Source organism: Aulostomus chinensis, chromosome 23 (genome assembly GCF_037954235.1).
Source record: "Aulostomus chinensis isolate RoL2024-O1b breed Wild chromosome 23, RoL_Achi_v1.0, whole genome shotgun sequence".
Taxonomy (NCBI): Eukaryota; Metazoa; Chordata; class Actinopteri; order Syngnathiformes; family Aulostomidae; genus Aulostomus; species Aulostomus chinensis.
Genome location: NC_141342.1, coordinates 13686573 through 13708295, shown reverse-complemented (window position 1 = coordinate 13708295; position 21723 = coordinate 13686573). Strand labels below are relative to the sequence as shown.

General features: G+C 40.0%; 1 protein-coding gene across 1 annotated transcript in view; it reads left to right on the top strand.

Moving 5' to 3' along the window:
- The window catches only part of atrnl1b (attractin-like 1b), a 62866-nt gene extending 42349 nt beyond the window's left edge, over positions 1–20517 (top strand). Inside the window, exons 26-29 of the mRNA XM_086195176.1 lie at positions 2778–2856; positions 11447–11554; positions 18209–18323; positions 19340–20517. Of these exons, the coding sequence (XP_086051302.1) occupies positions 2778–2856; positions 11447–11554; positions 18209–18323; positions 19340–19464 (427 nt within the window). The 3' untranslated portion in view covers positions 19465–20517. The remainder of the gene's footprint in view (positions 1–2777; positions 2857–11446; positions 11555–18208; positions 18324–19339) is intronic.
- The last annotated feature ends 1206 nt before the right edge of the window (positions 20518–21723 follow it).

Sequence of the window (21723 nt, the reverse complement as noted above, 5' to 3'; positions counted from 1 at the left end):
CCTCTTGTGGTAACCATGTAGCCAGATTACAGACATTAGCGTGTAATCTAAAGAGCGTATGTTTAGGTCGATGTTAAATGTTGTTTTACCGTTGTCACCATCGAAAAGGAGCTAGTTTAGCCATTAAACAAATAAATAAAGTTGCCAGCAGTGTCACAAGGCTCGTTCATGATATGTGATCAGTTCCCATCGGGTTTTCGTGTCGCTTTATTATTAGAACTACAAATCAAGCAATCCAATATCAAAAACTACTTGTAGAAAGCTAAAGACCATCTTTTAGAAGAGAATCTTTTTTTTGTCCCTCAGTACCTTTGGGAGTACAGACAGACCAGCACAAAAAAAAAAAAAAAGGGATTGAAGCTTCTTTCTTGTCTAAAATACCTATTACGAGCCCGGGGGATTTGTCTGAGATCTTTGACAACTTTGAAAGATCTAAAAGAATGAAAGGTTTCCCAGCTTGTGCACCTCCTAAAATAAATTCCATGTGCGATTAGGAGATGTTTGAAGCACAGAGGTTTCAATCAGAACTTCCCCCTTCTTGTCATTTGCCTTCATTGCACATGAGAAGCTGCATTTTCCGGCGTGATCCTCACATGTGCTATCAGCCTGCTTCAGAGACCCCGACTGTTGGATCCAGCAGGTGTGCCAGAGCTAAAAGCATCTCCAGTCAAAATATCAAACAAACCGGTTGAGGGAATCAGAGCTGGTCATGTGACTCGCCCATTTTAGAACGTGGTCAGCAAGACTCAACGATCATGTTACTGGATCGTCAGAAACGGGTCACGTTCTCTTCTAAATCACTGACTTGATGCTAAATATTGTTACCTGATAAACTGGTTGTTCATGACTCTGCGCTCTCGTTGGATTATTTTAATTTTAGCGTATTCGGAACATCACAACAGAGGAGTTGACAGTAAATTGACCCCAAGCCCATGAGGAGGTCAGGCGGAAATCAATTCTTAAATGCATCTCAATTCTCTGTTGAAAAATTACTTCTTGTTACAAAAAAAAAGAAGTCAATAGGAAATTTAAAACCCATTTTTCAATACGGCGGCCTCTTGTAAAAGGAGACGAGTTTGCTGATTGTGTGTGTGTGCGTGCGTGCGTGTGTGTGCGCGCGTGTGTGCATGCACAGCAATCTGCTTCCACTCCTTTCGTGCTGCATGTCGAGGCACAAAAGAAAAAAATTGATTCGTTTACATCATAACAGCCTGTGGAAGACATTCTTAACCTAAACAGACTGAGAGATTCAGCTCATCTAAGTACCAAGACATCTGGGCGGACAAACATGCTAACATAAGAGATGACATCATAGCATCATCAAATATACATTTATTTTGTTGTGTATGTGTCGCTTTTCCCGCCATCATAGTTTGCAGGCTGCTAAAAAAAAAAATCATGCTTTTTTTGGGAGGCAATTAGGAGGAAAAAAATAAATTTTGAGTTGCTTTTCTTTTTCTTTTTACTTCAGTTCCACCAAACGATGCACCAAAATGACTTTTAAAGGATTATTAGTAGGCTTCTTATTACCATCATTTCTACTATTATTGGTGTATTTTTTAAAAAATGTTTTTATGTATATTATCAATTCAAATTTAGCTCCCCAGGCCCCCAATTTGGGCAGCCCTGGTCCAGGGATCCCAACCCTTCAGAAAACACTCTGGATATTCATTTGTCACTAACCACATGTCATTTCCTCTGTGTTTAATCTGAACCAGTCATCATCATCATCATCATCATCATCAATCATCTACATGAACTTGCGTGCTAAAAAATTCAGCGCCCCGCATGTTGCTCTGACGAGCCAATAGAGAGTGTCCGCGCAGCCCAGAACTGTCATCATCTCCACATTCTCAGTCGTCGTCCCTGTAATGAAGGGAAACTGTCAGTCACTCATGTAGCTCTTCAGAACATCTGTAATATTTTGTCTAATTGGAAGGACCCTATCTTTTTTTTTTCCTTCTAAAGGTAATTAGAGCTATTCCAACGGTAAAGTTTGGAAATACGTCCGTCCCTCGCTTAGAATTAAGCGACGCCAATTTTGTCTGTACAGAAAACATGATGCTACAGCCTGCTAGCAATAAGCATTAAGGAAAAAAACAAGCTGTCTTTGGTGATTTTTAGGTTGCCTGGTTACAAGTGAGTGACCTGCTCTCTTAGCTGGTCTGAAGTAACACACACACACACACACACACACACAGAAGACTGTCCAAAAACACAACGCTTGATTTTGCTCTACATCTTATTAATCGGACAGTCACGTGACCCAAATATGAAATTGATCAAATTAATATCTTAAAGAAAGGTCTTTACATCATGCCCAAAGTATTAGTAGATTGTGAGAGTATAATTAACACTAAAACTTTTAAAACTTTTAATTTCGTAGTATTTCTACCAAGATGTAAACAGGATATTTGTGAAATAGAACTGCAAGTGGGTGGAGTTACTGTCATGCTTCTCTGAACAGATTGTTCCCTTTGGACGGTGATGCTTACGAACCTCTTGTTGTAGCTTCATATTTATTGGACAGATGTGGCGGCCTTTTCCATGTGACCTAAGAAAGTCTCGTTGAGACCGTCAAGGCTTCAGACTGCAGCTTGTCTTTCAATCAAGCTCATTTTTTGACGTCGCACGAAGATATGAGAGATTTTCGACCTGTGCTCCTGTTAGACCAAACCAAACAGCTTCAAAAGCAAGAGTAGGAGCCAAAGAATGACCCGACTGCTGGATGTGTGCGGACGATCGTGCTTCATATTTTTCCTTCCTTGTTGTTCCAGTTGCTTTCTGTCGCTCCTCCTGGTGGCAGCAGTGGTGTGGAAGATCAAACAGACTTGCTGGGCTTCACGGCGCAGAGAAGTAAGTCGATAAAAATACATTCTTGTATGTTTTATACAAGTGAGTGAGACACACGTGACATCCCCCCACCCCACCCCACCCCCCAAAAAATGGAGTCAAATTCTAACTTTTTATCATCCTTGAGAAGCGCCTTAACAAGTGTGCCAGCTGATTTTGCCATCGCCTTAATGATGTCACACACTTAAGCTGTGAGACAGAACATCAGCACATGTATTTTTCCAGTGTTCTCAGCTCCTTAGAAGCTTTTAGACGCCTTTAGGGAGCGGGTTTGGTTTTTTTCACAGTGAATATGGTGAAGTGAAGATTTCAGAATTTCACCGGAAAAATAGACCAAGGAATTTCAGTAGAAGTAACGTGATGGATGGGGGGGATAAAAAAAAATAGAAATCAATAATCTATATTGATATGAAAAATGGATCAAGAGAAGAAGTGTAAGCCCCAGTCATTGGTTAGATATGCCCTTCACCTTAAGTCTATCCTGTATTCTCCTAAATGCAATATGATATCTAATAACAGGAAATTAAATTTGGTGTACATCCATCCTCATGGCCTGCAGTCTATTAATGCAGCTCCCACTATTTGTTTCCCCTCAGAGGTTGACATTGATAATCATTGGGTCTAGATTTGATATCCTCTAATTGATGTCTGAAACTAAACAAGGATGATGGCTATGGTGACTCAGAATCAGGCCTATCTAAAGAATTAAAGTCAATAAAAATTAATGCAGGCAGATGGACTCGGCTCATTAAAATTCCACTCACTTTTTTTTTTCGCTCTCTCTCTGCTCTTGGCATTCCTGTTCATCACTGCCCTTCAGCTGCTACATCAAAATAAAGAGAGAAAAAAAAAAAAGTTGAAACAAAAACCACCTCCTCTTGATTTGAGGTGATCGAGAGTTTTATAACCACTGGAAGTTTATGAGGATGATTGAAAAATGTAGCCGGATAGAACAAATAAAGCCGTGTGCGTAAATAGATAGATTCTAGTTTGTATCACACACGTCTTTAAACAAATACAACGTATAGGCAGCCTTCCATATTTTACTCTTGCTCTTGTGATGTGCAGGTTCAGCTGGGGTCCTGCCGCCTGCCATGAATTTATATTGCACATAAACACAAGACAGACGCATTTCAAATCGGATCAGTTTGGACTTTTATTTGTTTGTCTGTTTATTTTACCAGCTTTTATTGGCTGCAAAGGCAAAATTCCTACAGATAAGATGATGGTGGCCAGTATTTGTCACTATCGCAATGGCTTTTGGAAACAAATGTATAAAGAGAATTGACAACTGTGTCTACACTACGACTAAAAAGAAAAACACCATATATGCATTCCATTTTAGCCAAATCAGTTTGTTCGAATTCTTACAATGAAATACGTTTTTGTTGCGTTACTTTTAAAAAAAAAAAGGGGGGGCAGTCAGCGTTTCGAGAGCCTTTCTTGGCAGTTGTAATAACTTTGAGGATGTCCGTCAGGGTTTGAGCACTCCAGCATTTGAAGGTACTTCAAGTACTTCTCCACATAGTTCAGATGTGTTCTCTATCCTGTCCAAATAAATACTGAAGAGTTTATGTAATTGTGAATGGGCATAATATGTACCAACCATTAAAATCATTATGCCCAAGCATTTAAGTGGAGCACTTGTGTATTGTTCCGTAACTCATTTTCTCGTAATCGTTTCGATGCTTGATGAAGGTTAAATAAGGCAAAAGCATTCAGTGGTTTGTTGGAAGCTCTCAACCTCCGCGGTGAATCATGTCTTGTCTTTTGTTTAAAAAGCTCTTTATTATCAGTGTCTGACAGGTGCAGACAGAATCAATCTCTCACCCAAAGTAGCTCAAAGAACAATTACTCACAAATCCATCTAAGTGCTCTAGGAAGGACTCTGTCATTGTTTTGGTAATTGTTGCTCACATTCTCTTTGATACTGGACATTAAAAAACATTAATCCTCATTTGAAATTTGCAGCACTTCTTTATATACACCATGAATCGGTTGTTAACAAATAAATGGCCGAAGCTGATGAAATAACGAGGAGTAGTTTGAGGATGTATGCGGCGAATTATCGTTTAATGCCCCTCAGTTGGTGATGTGAAGCTGTTAAAGAAGTCGTTTACTGGTGGAAAGAAATTGGAGCCACACAAGCAGAGGCAACTGCAAAAAAACAGAAGATGGATGTGGTCAAAAAGTAGACATCCTGCAAATATCAAAGTACTCCGAGCTTGTGGAATTAGTTCAAACGGTGATTATGAACTTGTGTTCAGACAGCGTATACGTGGTAACTGATCTTAAATCAGTTGAAAGACGACTTTCACCGTATTTCCTGGTATATTTTAGTGTAAAAATGTAAATTTCATAGTAAAGAAAATGTGCCATAAAACACTTCATTTCGCCCCCCACTGTTAAAAGCAGTACAATCACATCCTCAAATACTACGCAACACCAATTTAAAAAATACAGTTCAGTAATAAATGTTGTTATGGTTCATCTAATTTTGTTTTTTTCTCACAAGGTTTGATTGTTAGTTCTTGTGTTTATTTGGAAAGGGGGGGGGGGGAAACAATGATTTTAACAAAATAGATGATAAGTTTGTTTCTTAACACCACTTTAACGGCACCTCTCCCCCGAGGAACACAAGGATGTGAAATGAATGGCTCTTAATGAGGCTTCCAGAGATGATAAAGGTTATAACGAGACGCTGATGCTGCCGGTGGATATCTGATACTAATTGAGCTCCCAAATGTTTTTTTGGCTTTCATGTATGAAACCTATGGCTGTGCTTTTATTTACCGGCTTCATCGATGAAAGGGTGTCTACTATTTATTCAAAGAAACGATGAATGGATGAGTCCTCCATTCACTGACTCATTTTTTCCTACACTACTGTGCTAATTAGATAAGACCTTTTTCTTCTTCTTCTTCTTTTTAAAAAAAAAATCATGCATCTAAAGGACAGTGTAGCTACAGTGCTGCTGTTGGATTTGAATATGTTTGCGGTAGCTAGGTGATGAGACTTGGAACCTGTGTGGGGACAGAGGGATGAAGAGACAACAACTATAAATGCCACGGAGGACAACAAGGACTGACCCCTTTGAAGCTTCCTGTATGGGTGGGGGTGAGGGGGTTGCGCTGACATTTCACGAGACTGCCGCAAAGTTTAAAGATGTTTTCATATGTAAAAACACACACATACACACACACACACACACACACACACACGTAGAGGTGTCAGTCCCTCAAAAGCAGACTCCTCATGCAACATTTGTCCTGTTATTGAGCAGTGATCGCTACTGAATGGTCCATTATGTCTCTCAGCATGTTTGAGCATTGAATTTTCTTAAGTGAACATTATCATCAAGTTGTCATGGTAATAGTTGGATGGCTAATGCCTGTTGTGTTAGCTAAGGACAGGAAGTGATGCTTCAGAGAGCAAAAGCTACATGTTCTCAGTCGTGTGTCATGGACGTGAATTTTCCATGTGTATGTTTTTTTTTATTCTTATTTCTGCCACTATGAAGGAACAGTTTGGAGCATTTCACGAGCAGACGAGAGAGTTGACAGCACTCTCGTGTCTGTACAGAGTGTGGATCAGCTGTCAACAGCCAATCAGCTTAGCTTAGCACAAAGACTGGAAACACGGGGAAACGCCTGGCCGGGTTCTGCCTGACGGTGACAAAGTCTGCCTGCCAGCACTTCGAAAGCTCTCTAATTAACACATTAAATCCTGTTTAATCTGTACAAAAGCTGAATAGTAAAAATGGCAAGTTGTTGCTTTTTGGCCGAGCATAGCAACACACTGGAATCCTCTTATCAGCATGAGGTTACCAGGCAATGAGTGGGATTACAGGAGTCCTGGCCAAGAAGTAATTACTTCCTTCAAAAAATGTCACTTTTTACACTTTTGTTTTGACTATCAAAGTGTACTAATGAAGTCGGGATCTCTTGGAGTTGCTGGTAGCTGGGTTTCATAACCTTCAGACAGTGCCAGGGTAGCTGCATCGCTGTTTAGCCTTTATGCTAAGCTAAACTGGCCAACTAATATGTAGCGTCAAACTTCCTAGGCAGACAGGGTTGGTATTAGTTAGAAAAAATTGTGAAAAGCTTGTTGTTCCTCCTAGGAAAACACATTTGACATAAATCATTTTAATATGCTGGCAGCAGGAACATTCATAGAAAGCTTGAATATTATAATTAGTGGTGTTATAGTCTCATTTAAACCCTCTTAAACACCCCATTTTGATTGAGATGGCACGATGTTCTAATTTGTTATTATCCTCGCACTGACAAAACTGACAGGAACACTTCTCCAACCACATAATTCTCACATGTCCTCCTTTACGCCAACACTCATCCATTGAAGAGCTCAATCAGGAATCATTGATCACTCTAATAAGATTATCTTTCTCTTAAGCCCCTGGTCACCTTGATTGTCCCTTGCTCAGTTTCAAGTTTGCATTCTAATAATCCCCCCCCCCCCGAGTTACAAATGATAGCGTTTCAACACGATAAAGAGTTCATCTTAGGTTGTTACCTATAAGCTTTGACGCTGTTGTGTATTTGAATCAGAGATACACTTCTGCTGTAAAAAAAAAGTAATGCTACTGAAACAATCACACAGTACTCACAGTACCGCAACATCACATCAGTTTGGTGTGCTACAACCTTATAGTACACTGCATATATTGAGTAGATAAGTTCTATTTATTGAGCACTTTTCCAAACAAGCGTCTCAGCAAATACACAACAGATCATAAAAACAATACATAGCTATTAAATGCAGATTGTAAAATTGTGCACCGGATTACAGATTATATGCTTAATTTTAGGAGTTAATGGAAGAAATCCATATTCAGGCCTCTCCTTCACTGATATTTTAATGTAAAAAATGATGAACCTGATGCATTTTAATGTTCTCTGTTGTGTAGATATTTTATCTGGTGTTGTTTTTGTGATTCCATAGCAAGGCGGCCATTTTTGATATTTCAGCCAGAAGTTGTAACTGGACTCCACGTGGTCAGACCTTTTCCAAAATTTGGAAACATTTTTTAGGAAAGCCTGAGGACACCTATAAGCTAAAGGCTTAAGGCGTAATTAGCACCACCTAGTGGTACCAGGAGATGATACTTACACAATATTGCATGTATTAATCTTCTCCTTCATGTGAAATCAAAACATCATCAGGTTTCCCCTCCCTCTTGTTCTGTGGAGCGGCCACATACTCTCGACGTGCATGGCGGTATGACTCTACAACTGCCCTCTAGTTTTATTTTGCATTTCTTTTTCATGATGTTGTTGTTTATATTTTTTGATTCGGCGATGCAATGCCCGTGGGTACAAGCCTGCGATCTTAGAAAAGGACAACGAGAGCCGCTTAGGTGTGGAATTCGCCCCGAGGCAGGATGAAACCTACTCTTGTGTAGAGGCCAATAAAAAGATCTGAATTCTGTATTCAAAAGACAGATAATTCCTGAACTCACTTGCCAAATTAATCAAGTTGCATAGCTTGCCCAACCTTATCGAAAGACTGAATGGCTCCAGCTTGTAGTCTTGACAAAATCAGTCCGTCATTGAACCCTTAATTGGTTTTATAGCATTGACTCCAGCCTTTTGTCATTAACCTGGTATTCATTTCTAGAATCCTTCTCCTCTTATTGTGCCAGCCCTTCGATGATTGTATTCCCAGCACATTTTAGATGCATGTGCAGGAGGAAAGCCACAAGCTTTCCCCCTGACTTTGCTTCCACTCCCTGCTTGCGCTTTAAATTAATCCTGCAACATGATAAATAACATTACTGCTATCTGACATTTAGGATTAATGTTTTTTGATTTGCAGCTTTTGTTTTGATCCAAAATAAGCTGTTAACTGTTGTTGGTTTTTTTGGGGTGTTTCTATTATTTATTAATTTTTTTAATAACAACAAGCCCACCAGGCACCTCCATCTAGTGTTTATCTTTTGGATAAGTGCAAAATTTCTCATTTTGACCTGCAGTGGCTTAAATCTATAGGTGTGATGTTACCGTCAGATGTGAAATAGCAGAGATGCACAACACGGACGTTCGGGTTTTGAAATTTTAAAAATAAGAGCTTAAAAAAAAGGAAAAACCAATGGAGTGATCAATGTCAATTTCATCTGGATGTTGTTCTTTTCTCACCTTTACCTTCCCTTGGGGTGGGGGGTGGGGGTCTCTAGTGAATCAACAAAGCAGTTCCCATCAATCGCTCCCTATAAGTCCGGCAACTCATGTACCGAACACTTCACACACATGGACTGTGTATATACTTAATGTATGACACACAGCAGCTACACATACATAGGTTTACCTCATGTTCCACAGATTTAGCAGTCAGTTTTTCTACATTTGATAATTGGATTAATGAAGCATCTCGTTTTTCAACTCTCTTCTAATTTTGGCATTTGTAACTCTGGCAGCAGTTGAAGCAGTATGTCACATTTGTCGTTGGCGGTACAATATCAAACTCGACATTCGCTCTGACTGTAAACTAATATCACTCTTATCGTATCACTGTTTGCATCTCTTTATCGTGTCCCTGTACATCTACAGAAGTCCCAACAACACACACACACACACACACACACACACACACACACACACGGCCGTGATAAACACAAGTCCTTGATACCATAAGACATTAATTCAAACAGTTTTGACAGACACACACGCATATATGCATTTGCATGCCATGAACCTCTTCAGACCTCATCTGAATGTTGCCAATTAATAGCATAGCTAATGAATATAATCATCACAATACTCTCCAGAGTGAGTGAAAGCACATGCTATTAAGGACACAATGTCAGATGATTAGAGAGTGCTTAAGTAGTAAATCAAATTATTTTATGGTTTAAAACGGTCTTTGGAGTACTTGAAAAATGTATTTGCACTATATGGAGAGTATTGCTTTCGATACTGCTTTTCCGTTAAATGTTGTCATGTTTGTGCACGCGCAGAGACATATTTGTCGAACCTAAGGAACATCAACACGACAGCTAGATGTTCTTAGTAATCCGAAGTACAATTAGATCCCGAAGCAGCAAACTTAATCTCATCACAAATCCAATAATCAGCCAGCGATGTCCTTGGTGCTAATATGGTGGCCTGTTTAGATATCGATCACACGCAGCGCTGTTGATGAAAGTGTGGCGCTCGTTGTTTTACAATATTGATTAGTGGGGAAACAGAGAAGCTATTTTCTGCTCAATCTAAAGCTGCAGGAATAGGTCACAACTGGCCAGTGACCTAACCACAGCATTCCTGGGTAAAACCTCAGCAGCACCTCTCTCTGTCTCACTGTAGGATGTACCACGAGTGATGGCAGAATTACAGTGAACGGTGTATCTGTTTGATGCATTTGTTGGCAATGTAAAATCCACTTATCATTAAACACTGGGAATGTTAGCCTGTTCATGTGTTTGGAGGGAGGAAATCATTTTGATTGCAATATTGTTGAAAAGACATCAAAACCTGGAAATTGTTGGGTTATGTCTTTAATATGGGGCACGTGGCTTTAGGGCAGGGATGTTTGAGTCTTTGGGTGTTTCCTCATTGATGTATGCTATTGATTTTTAGCTTCAGACTGTGATAACCCTGCCCTTATGTAGCACACACAACAAAACACTGCAACTATGCACAATCTATCATTTTGTTATGCTCTGTTCGGCTCAACCCCACATTTTAGTTTATCATCAGACTTTTCGCGATGTCTTACCTGTACCAATATCCTGCTCTTATTGTAAGCTGACAAAAGATGTGAATTATAACCCGACAGTATGATTAGAGCACTAATGACAGCGGAATCAGTGACTACTGTAGTATTGATTCAACTCCTCTGTTATGACTATCAGAGTGGTCATTTTTTTGATTAACTCCAAATATAGAACACAATAACATCGGTACATTTTTTATTGACGCCAGTTTTCCTCCCTCCGTATCTTCACCAATAACGTGCCATGACTAAAGGTTTGATCTAATTTTATGCATCCCAGTCTTTTGTTGTGGCTGGATTCAATTTCAAAACATCTTGTTTTATCTTCTTGGCACGTAGGAAAAATGAATTGGGTGAAATATTGTTACATTTTCAATTGTATGAAGTGCAATGAATAAGAGAATAATGGATGTTGGATAATGGTGTTTGACTTTGGGATGTAACAGTATATCATCCATCTGTTCTAGTTGGCCCATATTTGCCACATCTTCTGCCTCAGACGATCTGAAAATAAGATGGTTGGTTTTATTAAAGATTGTTTTTATCATTTTAGTATGATGTTTTTTTATTGAATTTGTGTTCCTGCAGAGATAGTGTGGCGAAGCGCTGCAGAAATACTTCAATATCGTATTTTTTTTCCACAATTCGGATTATGACGGTTTGTTTTGAGTTGGTCTGACAGAAACAGGGAATGGAAAGATAATGATGACCATCGATTTTAGCCAAGAATTTCACAATCACTGCGTCCCCGATTGTAATGATTTCTAAAGCTCTTTTCCCTCAATTTTTCTCTCTCTTTTTTTCTTTTTTGATTCAACTCGTGTCACGTCATGCTAATGTTGTCGTGTGCGTTTTGATATTCCAGCAACTGATGAGAGAACGTCAGCAGATGGCCAGTCGTCCATTCGCCTCCGTTGCCGTGGGGCTGGATTCCAGAGGAGAGCAGCCAGAAGTGTTGCAGCCGATGGTCGATGTGAGTCCTGCGTTTGCGTCCTCGCACACAAACACACCAAAGAGTTACAGTCATCCTCTTAAAAAGAAAAAGAATATCATCCATGTTGATGATGGACATATTGCAAAAATGTTAATATCAAAATTCTTAAGGTTAAAAAAAACAAACACATCAGGAGATGTATCCTGGACACCTTCTTTTTTTTTTCTCTTTTGAGCTCTTTTCCTAATACAGAGAATACTGTGCCGCTACAATAATTACATCTCATTGTGCTGTCCTCTAAAAGCTTGTGTCCTCTACTCACAGTTTGTCCGCTTTTTATCCGCTCCCCGCATAGATAAAGAAGAAAAAAAAAAGTCTGCCAGTGATGTTCGCCTCCTCTGGACGAATTATCCTCTGCAATCACCGGCGTTAGTCTTTGTGAAAAATTTCAATCAATGTTGAGAAAGAAAGAAAGAAAGATCCTTTACTAAAAATGATATTTGAAAACCAAGATTTTTAAAGGGTCATTCATGGCAGTTTTATCTGCTCAAAGAGAAATGATGGTCAGTACTTTGAAGAACATGTTTAAATGGGGTTTGATGTTTGAAATTTTGACGTCAAGATGTTCTGTTAATCGATCTCGCCGTAACAATCTCTTCTCTCTCGCCATGTTTTTGCACGTGAGCTTTTTCAAATACCTCCCAGACATGCTTAGTGCCACATGGGATAAAAGCGCATCTTAAAGCAATACAGAGAGCTCCATCCTCATATTAGCGTCAGAGGACCAACAGCATCTCCTCAGCCAAGGCCAGCTCTGTGTCACCTGCCGCTGAGAGAAATAAAATCACTGTGGCAACCAGCAAAGAGCTACTACATTAGCTATTAGTGTAGCACTGAGCGGTACTCACCATGCATTAGGGTGTTGTGAAGGGCAATGTTGAGAGCAGGAGAGGAGAAAAACAATGCTTCTTTTCTCTGAGTGCACTTTATTGGTTGCACTTTTAAAGCAGCGAGGTGCAATCTAAATCTGAATATTTTAAGAAAAACCGCCGTTTCAGTCGTACCTGCCTTGATTCAAGAAGATTCTTAAGTAGGTATTTTTCACCGAAACGTGTGTAAAAATGAATCCCAGCATAATGAAGCCCAGGAGTGCTCCCACTGCGCGCGCACACACACACACACACACACACACACACACACACACACACACACACACACACACACACACACACACACACAAAGATGTTGTGTTTGTTACAGAGTATATGAAGGTAGAGAGTTTGCACCCACTGGAGAGTATTGCTGTAAACAATGTGGCAAGCTGTTTGGGAAATGATAACTGGGGAGGGGAAAAGCAAGCGCATCCTCCGTCGTCTGTTTGTTGACCCTCGCAAGATGCAGACTGAACCTATAAATGCTTGACTTTCTCTTAGATGTCTGTGAAGCTTTTAAGGAAGTTGCTATGTCTGTGTTTTTGCCAAAAGCACTTGAGCATTGCATTTAATCCGAATTTTTCTCTCACAAAACCCGCGTAACACGGTCAACTCAACAAGGGAGCAGCTACCTTGTCCATAAACACTGACTATAATTTTTGTTTTTTTTCAGAACACATATTAATGATGATGGCTTTCATGTTAATTCCTTATACATTTACAGTGATTCATTATTGCAGTGCCCTTGTAGAGGCACAAATATGGTCCAAAGGGACATTTACAAGTGTGACTGCATGTGTGCGACAATGAATCTTTTAGCCAATCAGAAGAAAATAAGTCACCAGTTATTTGACTGATTATTCTTTCAGCTTTTTTTTTTTTTAACAAAAACCTAAATCTTGCTGGTTACCGACTCTTAAATATAAAGATTTGGTGCTTTTTTTTTTTGTGATTTATGGCAGAAAATTAAGAGTGTTTGAACTGTTGGGTGGACAAATTAAGTGATTTGTCACATTAGGACCCAGGATGATGAGTATTTTTCAGATATTCTTGACATTTTTACTCAACTAAAAGTTAATCGCACAAATAATCAGCAGATTATTCAGTGATTTGTACTAAATTTAAAAAAAAACAACAACAACACACATTAATTGTCGTCACCCTGGTCTGATCAGGTGACATAAGTGCAGCAACAGAACTGTCTTAGTCTTCCTGATCAGTATATTACATATGCTGAAACTATAATACAGGTTCTAGTGTTTGATACTATTACACAGCAGTATAACCATAAGCTCGCAGTTTTTCAAATGAGTTGCAAACAGAGTTCTGTCTGTCTCTGATTTATTGATCTGGAGGTCCACTGAAACAGAATCCATCTCTGTAGCATCAAAGCTGCACCGGGTCTTTAAATACTGGATATAAAAGGGGCACTTTGGACTCTAATCTACATGCTTCCACATCTACAAATGCATATGTTGGAGCACATCATCCAGCCCTGGCACCAGCTGAAGGTGAACCGTATGAAACTGTTATAAATGATAATTGGTCAGCATCTGGCTTCACTTAGAACTATCAGAAAGAGTTGGTGATGCCAAGAGGACACTGATGTCAGGCTGGAATTCTTAGTCGTGTCAACAGTTAGTTTTACGTCAGAACAAAACAGCAAAACAACATGATAAATAGATGCATATATGCAGAAAAGTTCATTCAGTTCATGAAATTAGACTGAATATTTTGCGCTTTAGTAGATTCCCTCGTCATTTAAGGCCAGTTTGAAAGACTTTGCTGGAGGACGTTGAACAAGTCCTCAATATCATAACAAAAACTGTATAGCAAATGCACTATATGTGGTAATGGAGTGTGTACGGAAGGGAAGCAAAAGATGGAGTACTAAAATTAAACTGCAAAGACCACAATGCATTCGTACAAGGTCTCTGTCCAAGCATCTTTAGGACCCTCCAGCTCCACCGGGAGAGGAAATGAGTGATCATAGCTGTTTCCTCCATCTTTGCTTGGCTTTAATTCATCAGAGACAGACGTCGCTTTTGGTGACAGAATGTCAGCAGCTGTTGGCTGCCGAGCAATTTGGGCTCAAACACCGTGGGTCTGGGCCTCCATGTCCCAGATGTCTCTATTGACGATGGCCGACATTCAACACATGGAACCAATAACAGACAGCTAGTGTGATGGATGGCACCTGTCAGCGGAGAGCAGACAGTGTGTGTGTGTGTGTGTGTGTGTGTGTGTGTGCAACATGCATGTTTGCAGGAATGTTTGAATGACTGTGATGTGGTCCTCACGCTGGATAATAACTAGTAGAAAAGATAATGCATCTTTTTGACATCATCAATTTTAAAAAAAAGAAGCTCAGATGAAATAAAATACTGCAGCGACCCTCCTAAATGGGATTGTGGATGTAGTTTCACATTGCAGTTATTTACTCTTTACAGGGCTCATATTATACCTCATACCCAATTTAACCCTGTCAGTTGATGGTGTGTTTAGATTCAGGCTGTTAGAGCTCCTGTCCCCTCCTCGGAAATGCCTTCTTTGTTGTGATTGGCCAGTTGATTATTAATATATACTGTATATATATTTTTAAATGTCCTATCCCTTACTATAACTGCTGCCCATAACTGTACATGCTCCACCCACTACTCTATTTTCATTTCAAGTAAAGATAGATGCAGGGGCAGTTTCCATTATTGACAAACCCGCTTGTGACGCGTTAAGGGGCATCAAATCTGAACAACTCATTTACTCGCAAAACCACAGAGCAAAGTAGCTCACATCAAAAATGCGACAGACCCAAATATAAATGCCCAAACACTGGAAAAAGTGAGTTTTTCCGAATAAATGCTTTATTCCAACACTGCTGCAAATTTCTTGGCTTAGATTACTTAAAAAAAAAAAAAAAATTAACTGCCATGTGCTGTGAATTAAATCCTGCTACACGAAAAAAGCAATACGTGATACTTACATGTAGAAAGTTAATGTACTTCTGACCTACCAATGCGAACTTTTATTAGGTGGTTGCTAAGTGTAGATACTATCACCACGGCTGTCTAAAACTACCAGTAGCATTTTAAAATACATTTTCCATAACATGCACGTGTCATGATACCAGCAGCTGGAAGTTTGATTCTGTATTGTTGAGAAAAAAAACAATATATTGCTGTATGGATTTTAACGCTCAATTCTGCAGCGCATGTATGGAGTCGAACAGGAAACGCCACGTGAATGTACAACATTTCAATCGTCAGTGGTCACGTTTCTTGGTCAGAAACAGCACCCACCATTGTTGTCACGATGACCTTGCAATGGTTTCATCCCTGTAATGATGTTTCACCCAGTCATCCATGTAAGTATCGCTTGCAGTGGAATCTGATTTAGTATAAAACAAGCCATCGGATAAATTAGCTCCTTTGCGTGAATGTGGTTTGTGCAGCTATTCATTAGAAGAATCACTTGAATGCTCTTGAAATGGCTGGCCCTTTAATTGTCCTTGGCCTGTCAGCATTAACTAGAGGATGTGATCATCAACATACCTGAGCGGATGCGTGATAATGTCATCTCTCTGATCATGTGATTTTAATTGGGGTTTGATCAATGGTGCACACAAAGAGATTCCATGATACAAATGCGTCTACTGTGTAAAGCAGGAGGCTTGCAAAGGCAGCGTTTATAGGATCCAAGGCAACTAAACAATATCGTGTGACACTGAAAGCCCCCTGCACTCAATGATGTTCCCAGACTGGCTTTGTGTGTATAACTAATGAAAAATATTCACAACATATTCACACAAGACAACATAACACTATGAGCAGCCAATATTTTTCCTTTGGTGTTCCATTCTTTAAAAAAAAAGAAAAAAAAAACAAAAAAAACAACAACATTTTTATCCTGCTCTCGATCCCATCATCATCATTCCATCTCTCTCTCTCTCTCTCTCTCTCTCTCTCTCTCTCGCTCTCTCTTTATTAGTTCCAGCTGATTAGAGGAGTGGTACAACAAATGGAAAACAACCAGAGCAGCATTCATAAGCTCAACAAATTATTCAGATTCTGCAGAAAACGGTTCTCATTTAATGAAGGTCAACAACAAGTACCTGTAGGAAGGAAATAAAGAATGGAATGAATCAAACGTGTGTTGTAGCTGGAGACGATTACAACATCAACGGACAACCCAACACTCCCGAATAAGCTTCTCATTCAGGAGAAATTTGACCAATGTGTCCTTTCGGTACAGATGTCATCTTTTTTTCGGCATATCCCAAACAACTCTGAGGATATAGTTCACCTTTGTGCCAAATGCAGTTGAACATGCGCCAGTGGTTGAACATCGTGCACTCGTAGAGGATTTGGCAGTAAATCCGTATGTGTTTACTGTTTACTATTGTCACACACTTCTTTAACTTTTCCCCTCTTATTTTACACCTGCTCACCTTTTTTTTCTCTCAGCTGGCTAGAGTTGGATGCATCCTGCAGCTCCTTCGAATCTATTGACTTAGCAGAAAAATGTCGTCCCAAACTAATGTGCAAGAAGGCGAAACGTGCAGTTGAACAGGAAAAGTGGAGGTGACGTAAATGCGTAGATTTATACGTTTAGAAATAATGTTACTTTATGGCACTAACGAGCTTAAACCAGTCTGTTTTCTATATATTTGGTAGTTCATGAAGGCTTTTAGAGCCAGAATACACAAATTAGCAACGATGTTGTAATGAAGCTTTCGGCCCAAAGAGAATCCAACTAACCGTCTTCATACAAACGAGTCGATCTCACTCACATCTCCTCTCATCTTTAATGCATTTGTTTGCCTGGTTTTCTCCCATTCAGCTTCTGCGACTTCTCATCAGGAGTTTATATCCAGGCAGACACAAAGAAGTCAATTGTAGACATCTTATTATTCCCCAATTTCTATCCCCTCATCCAAAACATGCTGTGAAACCCTTGACATTCATTGTAAGGTTGACATGTTTTTCACGCTTGAGACAAACAGTTTTGGCCATTAACTCTGAGACTGGGCCTCAACATATGAACTGTCAGACACACACACACACACACACACACACACACACACACACTTTTGTGCTTTTGTTTTAGGAGCAATTAGAGCATTTGTCTCAGGAGGAGGGCGTCTAGTCTCAGCTCCAGTGTCTTCTGCTGCAAATATAATAGTTAGATTTGTGACTGAGCAGAACTCTGCAAACACCTTACCTTTAAGCTTGGTTGTCAATGGGCTCTTCTGCCCAGTAAGTCAATTAAGTACATTTTTCACATCTTGTTTATCAAAAATTCAATTTTTGACAAGAGAAGGCTCTGAAGAGAACTTCGGAAAGCCTTTGTGGACTGTAAGACAGCTGAACTAAACTTAATTGCCAAATATTCTGGAAGCACAACAAGCTTTATTGTCAAAAGGACATAACTTTTGTTTATTTCTCAGACCGGCAGCAATATGAAATAAGTGTGTTTTCTGTTATGATTCTTTATTTTTCTTCTGTGTTTTAACCGTCTTCATGCAACTGCCCACTGGTGTGTATCAGTGTGTGTAGGCGTCCGTAAAAGAAAATGCCAATAAAGACCTGAAGAATAACAAATTGCTCTTGATCGGTTTCACAGAGATATGTTGTTTTGGAAATCATTATCTAGCCTTTTAAAAAATAAAAAAAACAAAAAACAGTTTAATTCCTTTTTTAATTTCCAAGATCATAATTTGTGATTGTGATTTTTCAAGTTGAATTTAATTCCTTTCTCATCTCAGGGTGCACCTAAACCTGTGGCGATGGAGCCGTGTTCAGGAGGGAAAGCTGCTGTTATAACTGTCCTGATGAGGCTGCCGTCCGGACCCTCAGGCTTGCCCCCACCTGGGCAGTCAGGTAACAAACTACATACACGAATAAAGTGCCAAGACTGACATCAGTGAGGGGCGAGTAAAACTGGAAGAGTTGAGCCAAAAATGACTGGTTGTATGTTTGGTTTGAATTCTGATTAAGTTTGTTTTCATTATTTTATTTTTTTTTTAATTTCTCTACTCCTTTTAATGCTCATTGTGGATGTCAGCATCTTTGTATGGATGTCAGTCAGGCTCAGTCTCCCAGTCCCAACTATTCATTTCATCACTTATAAACAAACTGTGTGTGTGTGTGTGTGGGGGGGTATCCACTTAAGATTTCTTCTGCAAATTACTACTTGTCCGTTGCACTTGTGCATCAGTCTGAGTTCTATTTCAAAGCTTTGAAGTATTCCTTTTGCATTAAGTGAAATCTAAATTGCCACTTTTCACATGAGAACAGTCAAACCGAGCAGATGTCGATGAACAGGAACGCGGCTTGAAACAAAAGTACTGAACTTTTACGCCAGCGGCTGTGTTGTGTTAATAAAAGTGGGTGAGAAAGAGTCGTATCACAAACATGTCACACAAGACAGCGGGTCCCATTCGGAAACAGCTGAGTTGCCTCCCTACCTACCAGGTGGCATTAAGAACAGAAATCCTGGCCAAGAAGGATCGATGCTGCTTCTGTGATCAGCGGCGATCAAACATTGGCTTGGTTTAATTCACTCTGCTTCATCACTGAAAGTTTCTCCACATTTTTCTCTCGCAATCGCCTTCAACTTAAACCAGTTTTGTGTGTTTATTGAAATTAATGCTAATGTGTGTTGTTCCCGGCCAAGTTAAGCAAGTTAAGTGGTTCCCCTCTAAGTCGGCCCAGGGAAGCTGACACTGATTTACTTCAGACTGCCGGAAAATCTTGTCAGCGGCAGGGAACGAGTTGGAAGTGTCCCTCAGAGCCCGATTCATCTCTCTTGAGACTGGCGTGGCAGTGAAGCATGTAAAAGTGAGCTGTTTTGGATACTGGATGTAGACGCTCACACAACTTGTTCTCGTCTGCAGGAATCATCGTCGCCAGCGCTCTGATAGACATCTCACAGCAGAAACCGGCTGATTTTAAGGAGAAGTCCCAGGGGTTAAAGAACCGGAAGGCCCTTCCCCCAGCACACCAAGGCACCTGCGTCTGATGACCTCATCGCGTCCCTCTGGGGTGATGTTTTCTCCCAACCTGTCGCTGGTCCCAGCTGGACAATGTTCCAGAGACAAGACATGGCTTCATGTAGAAGACATCATTTGGCTGCTATGAATCAAGTTGTCACAAAAACTTGCCAAGTCCCGGGAGCATAACACCCCCAACCCCACCCCACCCCACCCCCTATAGTCACATCAGCGTCTGGTCAAGTGATCAGAAATCCTCCTCCAACCCAAAACTGTCTCCCTCAGCTCGGGTGCGGCATCACGGCAAAGCTGTGGCGCCACAAACAGAGGAACTTGGTGAAAAAAAAGAAAACACCTGTCGAAGCTTCACTTGTTCGTGACACCCCATTTTCTCAGCATGAGTGGAAAGTCAAAGGTCAACAGAAGGTGGAACATGTCCAGAACATGCCGCCGGTTCCTTTTGCTTGCCAGCGAGTGGTCTTCTATGGTGCTAAAGTGTTTCCTTTCAAAGACGAGCCTGACTCCTAAACTCAGCGTTGGTTGCACGGACTCATAGAAATCTGCCTTTTTGTGTGCGCGCGCACGTGTGCGCGTGTGAGTTGAACACTACACCCTTTTTAACATTAAAGAGGAGTACTTTGCCACACTACTCTGCCTGAGCATTTGATGTACGGTTGTACCACCCATCCGCCCAGCTGAAGTCTGTATCGTCTGCAGCGTGCACACACAAGAAGCCGCCCAGACTGCAGTCACTCGGGGCGGCGAAGAAATCATCAGTCAATAATCGAAATCAGCGAAACGGAAAAGGGAGGGCGATGCTTTTCATTTGCAAACTGGAAAATAAGTTGTTGGAGAGTTCTACAGATCTGGTCAGTTTACTGTTGTTTATTTTATCATTTTGCTGGACACAAGGTTACAGAAATTAATATGCTGGGTGAATGCAAGACATGACGTACTACAAATCAAACCAGTCATGCTCCTGTGTTGGTTGTTTTTGTTTTGTACGATTTTTTTTAAAGAGTCATCAAAAGCTATGCTATGTCATCTTTTTGAGTACAGTGAGTTTTTGTTTTTGTTTTTTTTTTAAAAAAAAAGAAGAATTCCTTGCCATTGAAGTCCAAAGGAAGGAAGGAAAAGGGGTCGGGGGAGGTGCGTGTTGATCTGCAGGATTTTTAAAAGCTGTCGGTCATTTTTAGCCCCGCCTCCACCCTGAGCTGTACAGCGTCTCGTCGTGTCACTCTCTTGAGTTTTCATGTGTCGGTCAGGTTTTGATGACAGAACGGCCAGAGGTTTATTTTAGGCCTTGTCACCTCTTACTATTCTATCTTAATAAATTGTAAGTCTTTTGCTACACTTGTTAAAAAATGAAAAAAAAGAACTTTTTTTTGTTTTGTTTTGTTTTTGATATTTAACAGATTCCTGTGTAATAGCGCATTTAACTTGATTTTATCGTCGGGACTTAAATGAGTCGCTATTTTTTTTGGAATCGTGCATCTTTGAGGACTGTACGGGGCATTGCCTTGCTTTTTTTTTTGTTACTGTTGTTGCAAAAGTGGTCGTTCTGATGCATTTCATAGTACGTCAGTGTAACTTGTTTCTTATTTTGTGTTTGTAAAGTGATCCTTAACAGTGTCATTACACAGGAATCGGGGGTGGGGTTGGGTTTTGGGGGGGAGGAGTCTTATTGTAACATGAAAAAAAAAAAGATGAGAAACTGGATATCAGTAATTGTGTATTTTAAAGTTGGACAACATGCCAGAAAATTAAAAAAAAAAATCTATAAATCATTTACCAAGTGGATTCTTCTGTGTTTAGAGCTCACATGGAATTCTGCAGTATTTTTCCCTGTTTTTGTGCTTCAAATCTTCCGTACTGGTTCCTGCTTCTCGGCGCTGGTTGATGGTGAAGAAAGTTGAAAAACCAAACCCGCAAAATTTTCCAGATGTTTTTCGAATCGCTCCAGTTGTAGAAAAATGTGGGAGTCTCAATAACATAAGAAAAATATAGAAGCGAAAAAATACAAAATAGATAAGATACCAAAACACATTTACAAGATGATGTCGCTCAACTGACAAAACCACTCCAAAACATATACTACTTGATATTTTGCAAAGTTTTTTGAGGAATGTAAAGTTTTATTTGTTTTTTTTTTTCTAGTTTGACTTTAAGCGACCTGAGCTGGTTAAAGCTTTATGCAGTCAGCAAACCCATGCAAATGGGCTGAAGGAAAACGTACTTTGTGGAAGCACATAATGGAGGATGTTAAGGAAAGGAACTGAACTCTAATC